This window comes from Sinocyclocheilus grahami, unplaced genomic scaffold (genome assembly GCF_001515645.1).
Source record: "Sinocyclocheilus grahami isolate Dianchi unplaced genomic scaffold, SAMN03320097.WGS_v1.1 scaffold278.1, whole genome shotgun sequence".
NCBI lineage: Eukaryota > Metazoa > Chordata > Actinopteri > Cypriniformes > Cyprinidae > Sinocyclocheilus > Sinocyclocheilus grahami.
The window spans coordinates 45800-52655 of record NW_015505457.1 but is presented as its reverse complement, the minus strand read 5'-3'; the positions used below and the strand labels follow the sequence as shown (position 1 = coordinate 52655).

The following is a 6856-nucleotide window of genomic DNA, read 5'->3' as shown; positions in this document are numbered from 1 at the left end:
ATGTCTAGGCTATAGTCAAAGTTTAAATGTAATATTAAATATTCATTATAATATAATAAACAGGATGTGTTCTCTCAGTTGAGAGATCAAAACCCTGAAAAAACTTGTGAGCAAAAAAAAAAAAAAAAAAGCCAGAGATGTTGGCTTGTTAGTATTATAAATGTTATTGTCATATCTGTGTCCTCTTATGCCAGGTTCTTATTTAATCAATAAATTAAATCGAATAAATAGACATGCTGGCTATTAACAATCAAATGAATCACTATCAACAAAATTCATAGACGGATTGTGCATAAATGTTAAGTTTAAATAAAACATTTAAATGTAGAAATATTAAATGATTGTAAAAATGAAATAAGCTACTTTTTAAAATATGAAAATACAACCACCAGTAGGTGGCAGCAAGTGACTCGTAATGAGTAAGTTAAATCAACCGATTTGTTTAAACATCTGATTCATTTAACTTTGCAAACGACTGTACTTATAGCCTGATTGAACCATTTGCTGGTCCATGTAACGCTGAGGAACAAAACACTATTGTTCAGAGATGCAACGTTTCTGCTGTTTGTTCTATTTTCTTTCTGAGAGAGCAAAACGGAATTTTGTGTCTGAAAGTTACTCTGTAAGTTGTTGTTTATTGTACATTTGCGATCGTGCAAATATTCAAAAAAATACAAATAAAAAACAGGACTCTTGTTTGTGTGATAGGCTAAGTACTATATCATGCTATGAAAGGGCTGTACACATATATGTCGCACGTGCTACAAAAAAACTGGTCTGTGCGCTGAATAAATTTACCACTGTAGCACACGTGCGATACAGTTTTGCATGTTCATAACACAGCCGCTTAATAGAGTAAAGTGATTTCGGTGTGCTTGTTTGTGTGTGTGAGATTGATTGTACTTGGTTTAGGGGTGTGCGATATGACGATTTTTGATCGTGGATGATTAAAATGTCTCCACGATCTGCTTTTGAAGAAATATCATTGTATCGTGCTACAGCGCACATTCTATCAGCTGCAGTTCTGGCGCCTCCGTCTCAAGATACTGTACAACGCCACATGCATTTCAGTGTTAGCTCAGCGGTAGAGTTACTCTCACGGGACACTGCACTTATGCACAATCACAAAACTACATTATTTGCATCTGCTTTAAAGCTATTAAACATTTAATTCACGTGCTGTTCTGCATGTGCTTTTTCTGAGTGCGTACTCATGAAGCGCACTCACAGAGAGCCTGTCAAAAAGTGCCTGATTATTGGACTAAGTTGTCTTTCGCGTCTGATTTTGCATATAATACTGTCAAAAACACACAAGGTTTACATATAAACACAGTTGGTTATGTCTAAAATGAAAGTAAACAGTTGAGAGAGAAACGCGTGCAGCTCTTAAAGGGACAGTAGCTTCTAAACATGCTGCCGACTGTCATTAAAGGGATAGTTCACCCAAAAAATTACATTTCTCTCATTATTTACTCACTCACGTTTTGTCCCAAACCTGTATTAATTTCTTTCTTGTGCTGAACACAAAAGAAGATATTCTGAAGAATGTGGGTAACCAAACAGTAGCTGGTCCAAAATACCATGGAAGTCACTGTGGACCAGCAACTGCTTGGTTACCCACATTCTTCAAAAATAACTTTTTTAGTGTAAAAATTAAACACTATGATAGAATTGAAAGACAGATGACAGAATTTTCATTTTTGGTGAACTATTCTTTTAATGTTAATAAAACAACAAAACACAGAGAAAAATCTCTCACTGCTCAGGATGAACTTATCATCAGTCAGTTGCTTTAAAAAAAAGTAAAATTGATGTATATAGTGATTTATTTTAATATTTGTTCATTCAATTTCTTGAATGTTGCTGCTAAATACTGTACCTGAAAAATAAAGCACTGTTGGTTTTTTGTATATTATGTGTATTTGTAATGTATATCATTGTTCTTATTTTCTAATAACAAAGATAAAATAATGACAAAGATTATTATTTGTGCCCGCTTTGGCCTAAATGTCTGCCATTCTTTTTAATTTTTTTTATTTTCATGTGCGCGCATATATATATATATATATATATATATATATATATATATATATATATATATATATATATATACAGTACATGCATATGTGTGTATATATGCACTAAGTAATTAGTTTCAGCTGTCAGACAGTCTGAACAAAAAACTCCTCAACAAAGCAACATTTTCTTTAAAAAAACTAAAGAAAAACAAAATCCCACTCCATCTAGCTGTTTTGTATGCTTAATCTTATGTAAATGCCACCTTAGAACACAAGGTGAACACAAAAGCAGGAAGATCAAATACATCACAAATGAAGTACAATGACCAGTGTGCATGTAAACATATTTGTGCGTAAATACTGCACAAGTTGAACAATACTTGAATAAATAATCAGGCAGTTACAGGCCTCTCTCATCTTTTTAAGTGGGAGAACTTGCACAATTGGTGGCTGACTAAATACTTTTTTGCCCCACTGTATATGCACTAAGTAATTAGTTTCAGCTGTCAGACAGTCTGAACAAAAAACTCCTCAACAAAGCAACATTTTCTTTAAAAAAAACTAAAGAAAAACAAAATCCCACTCCATCTAGCTGTTTTGTATGCTTAATCTTATGTAAATGCCACCTTAGAACACAAGGTGAACACAAAAGCAGGAAGATCAAATACATCACAAATGAAGTACAATGACCAGTGTGCATGTAAACATATTTGTGCGTAAATACTGCACAAGTTGAACAATACTTGAATAAATAATCAGGCAGGTTTGACGTGGTTGGTTTGTTTATATTTGAAGAAGTTTCTTCCTGTTACATCAGAATTTTTCATCTTTATAGTTCCATCATTCTTTCTTCGGTTCTGCGACCTTTCATGTCTTAATTTGCATCAGCTCAGTCATTTCATATGACACCTAATCTCGCGTTTGTCTTCCAGACCATTATTCAGTCTAGAAATTTATTTTTTGTGTGTGTGTGCATTTCTGAGCGTGAATACTTCCAAATGTCTTGGCAACTCAAACCCACTAAAAAGAAATGCTTTGCGGGGAAAAAATGGCTTTCACAGGCACCCGCTGTTTTTCTTGTCTGCTCATCTGCCTCCACTCTGGGCTTCCCTGAGTCACCCTAGAACCTGTTGCTTCAACTTTTTGATGAAATCTAGCGACAATGCAAGGCCCCACACCTGTCTATACTTCTGATGGAGAGCGGGGGGCAGAGGATGAAGAAGGTACCATGAGATAAAGCAGGTGAGCTCTCACCTTGAGAACGTCCTCATCCGTGGAGATGCAGGTAACAGGGTCATCAACCTCTCTCACCGTTCCATCCTGTTCCACGGTAACAACCTTGACCGGGATGGCAACGCGCCGTCCAGTCAGAATCGCTGTGTTCAGGATCTCTGTGTCCTATGTGAGAGAGAATTTTGCGATTTAATTTATATATACATTTTAAATAATCATAGTACATCAATACATCATAAATACATCATAATTCATTTAAATAGTATAATATATTTATATTAGGGTTGTCAATTTACTGTGTTAATTTGGTGCAATTAACTATGGAAAAATAACTCATTAAAACAGTGTTTTGTTACTGAATGAATCCACAGTTGTAAACGAATTAAGCGAGCAGGTGATCCTGTGAGCCATTCATAAAAGCAGTCATTTGCTTCATTTCTGAATGAATCATGAGTTATTTGAACAAATCAGCTGAATGAATAACTGAATGACTCACTCATTAAGACAGTGACTTGCTGCCACCTACTGGTGGTTTTAGTTTAGAAATTATTATTATTATTATTTATGCAATGCTGAATCAAAATATTTCTTTCTAAAGCTACTTTTGTAATGTCTGTTCACTTATTTTCTCATCTAAGACAATAATGACTTAGAATGAAAATGAAAATTATCATTCAGGGGTAATTTCTCAGCCAAAATTGATATGCAAATAATATATCTGGAACTTTCCCGAATCAGTTTTTGGAAACTTTTCACCCCTGTTCATTCATATTATTAAAATGTTGGATGGAATACTTGAACAGCTTAAATCCACCAAAACACAGACAAATTGATTTGAAAATAACAATCTGCAATAAATTGAGGTGCAGGGAAGGCAAGCCTCTCTAATGTAAAGCTGATGCCGGCTGGCACTGTGATGTTTCATATCTCATGACTGCTCGGCTTTGACAGAGATTAATTATCATATTCTCAATTATGCAATCATTTCATCACATTCAGAGGGGGTTAATGGGTCTTCACGTGGGTTTGGGTCTCTCGAAATTCATCTCCTCGAGTATTTACCACATACATATTTAGCACAAGAACACATTCCTCTTGGAATGTATCCTTTATTGGAGAGAAAAGAAAGCGTGAGAAGACAGAAAATGAGAGTGAGGGCTCGGAGGAGGCTTGGTCGTTGCCATAATTGACATTTTAGCTTTATGAAAAGGCTGGTAATTATGACAAGAAGAGAGGTCAGTTATCGCAGTATCCATAGCAATGATGAGTCATTACAACGCCATTCAGAGAAAGACACTCAAAGCCTCCACCACACAGACACAGAGAGAGACCAGGAGAGATTAGAAGAAAAAAAAGTGGTTAATTTTGCTAAGTATATCTTGCTTAATTGATTTAAAAAAATATATGTCTTCACGTGGGTTTGGGTCTCTCGAAATTCATCTCCTCGAGTATTTACCACATACATATTTAGCACAAGAACACATTCCTCTTGGGAGAAAACGCTCCTTTATTGGAGAGAAAAGAAAGCGTGAGAAGACAGAAAATGAGAGTGAGGGCTCGGAGGAGGCTTGGTCGTTGCCATAATTGACATTTTAGCTTTATGAAAAGGCTGGTAATTATGACAAGAAGAGAGGTCAGTTATCGCAGTATCCATAGCAATGATGAGTCATTACAACGCCATTCAGAGAAAGACACTCAAAGCCTCCACCACACAGACACAGAGAGAGACCAGGAGAGATTAGAAGAAAAAAAAGTGGTTAATTTTGCTAAGTATATCTTGCTTAATTGATTTAAAAAAATATATATATTCTTCAAAACTTGCTTTTAGTAAATAATAATGAATGGTTTGTAAAGAATTGTTGTTGGTAATTAATATGGGTGATAGTTCTGTTTATAGTTCTGTAAAGTGTTACATACGCTATTTTGTTAAATTATAGTGTTTAACCCGAAACAGCATGTGTTTTGTGTTTCTCATATACTCTAAAGAAATGTTCATATAAAAGATCACTGTTCAAAAACAGCATATATTGAATCTAGTCACTTTGCCACATTTGCATTGTATTATACAACGCAATAAACATGAAATGCAAATTGAATAGTACAATAAACATACACTACTCTTTGGGGTCATGATTTCTGAAAGATCAAGTGACACTGAAAACTGGAGTTATGATGTTGAAAATTCAGCTTTGCCATCACAGGAATTAATTACGTTTTAAAATATTTCAAAAAAGAAAATAGTTATTTTTAAATTGTAGAACTGTTTTACTGTACTTTTGATCAAATAAACGCAGCCTTGGTGGCCATAAGACAGTCAAAAATATATCAAATTTTACCAACCTAAAATTTTGAACAGTAGTGTGCAAATACAAAGTTGAAAATTATGTTTATGTGAAATGTTAAATATGACACATCTGGCTGGAGTTTACTCAGAAACGCTCATTTGTAGCATACACATTTAGCTTAAGTTAAAGAACTTGATTGGATATAAAAATCTCTTTAAAACAATTTTGTTAAATGGCTACTTTCAGTATGACATTAAATGCAGCAAGTAAACAGTGCTTACATCTGTGAATGCAGTGCAAATAAGCTTGATTTGCATAATATTTGGCATGTTTACGCTGAAAAGAACAATGATTTAATTGAAATTCCCACACCGCTATCTTAATGCCTGGTTAAACTGGACTGCAGGTGGTTAGTGAAAAAGAAACAGGTTTTTGCATGGAAATACCACTTATGAATATCACAACTGCTTAGTGCATTCGCTCCACTGACTCTTGAAAGAATACAGAATACTACTTGTGATTTTAGGAATCTGTCAGATGTTGAGCCGTATACGGCTTAGGCATTAAATGCACATTAAAACCAGACAGAAAGGCAGAAACCTCACAGTTCTCTAATACACACACATACGCACACACAGGGTCTATGAGGAGTCTATCACAAGTACAGCTACCTACAGAATGAGAGAATGAGAAAACAGCAGTGCGAGTGTGTATGTGGGAATGAGAGAAAAATAAAGGAGGAGACGCTATACAATAGAGGAGGAAAAATCTACCTGGCTGTAACATGAGCAGTTTTTATCTCAGGTCCTGACAGATAAACCTGATGAATGAATGAGAGCTGTAGGTTCATTGTGACTTTATTCCACTTAGCTACATATAAAACACAACTAAAAATATGTGCTATGACACAACAGTAAATATAAAAACAATGCAAAACTACCTACTAGCCAGACAATTACACATCTCAACAAAAAAGACTCATTTATGTTAAACCAATTTTATGATATCAGTAATAATTTGAAGCGCTGCTCTTTGAGAGTCTTGAGATGCCTCCACATAAAAGACTCATACACTGCATTAAAATAAGCGGCCCTTAAAAGTAAATTTTGCTTAACTGATTTATATATACAGTGGGTACGGAAAGTATTCAGACCGCCTTAAATTTTTCACTCTTTGTTATATTGCAGCCATTTGCTAAAATCATTTAAGTTAATTTTTTTTCCTCATTAATGTACACACAGCACCCCATGTTGACAGAAAAACACAGAATTGTTGACATTTTTGCAGATTTATTAAAAAAGAAAAGCTGAAATATCACAT

At 34.7% G+C, this 6856-nt stretch overlaps 1 protein-coding gene across 1 annotated transcript in view; it reads right to left on the bottom strand.

The window, feature by feature from the left end:
* The window catches only part of LOC107600130 (transmembrane protein 132C-like), a gene marked incomplete at its 5' end in the record, with an annotated part of 59898 nt that overhangs the window by 29321 nt on the left and 23721 nt on the right, over positions 1–6856 (bottom strand). Inside the window, one exon of the mRNA XM_016291932.1 lies at positions 3273–3416. Coding sequence (XP_016147418.1) covers positions 3273–3416 — 144 coding nt within the window. The remainder of the gene's footprint in view (positions 1–3272; positions 3417–6856) is intronic.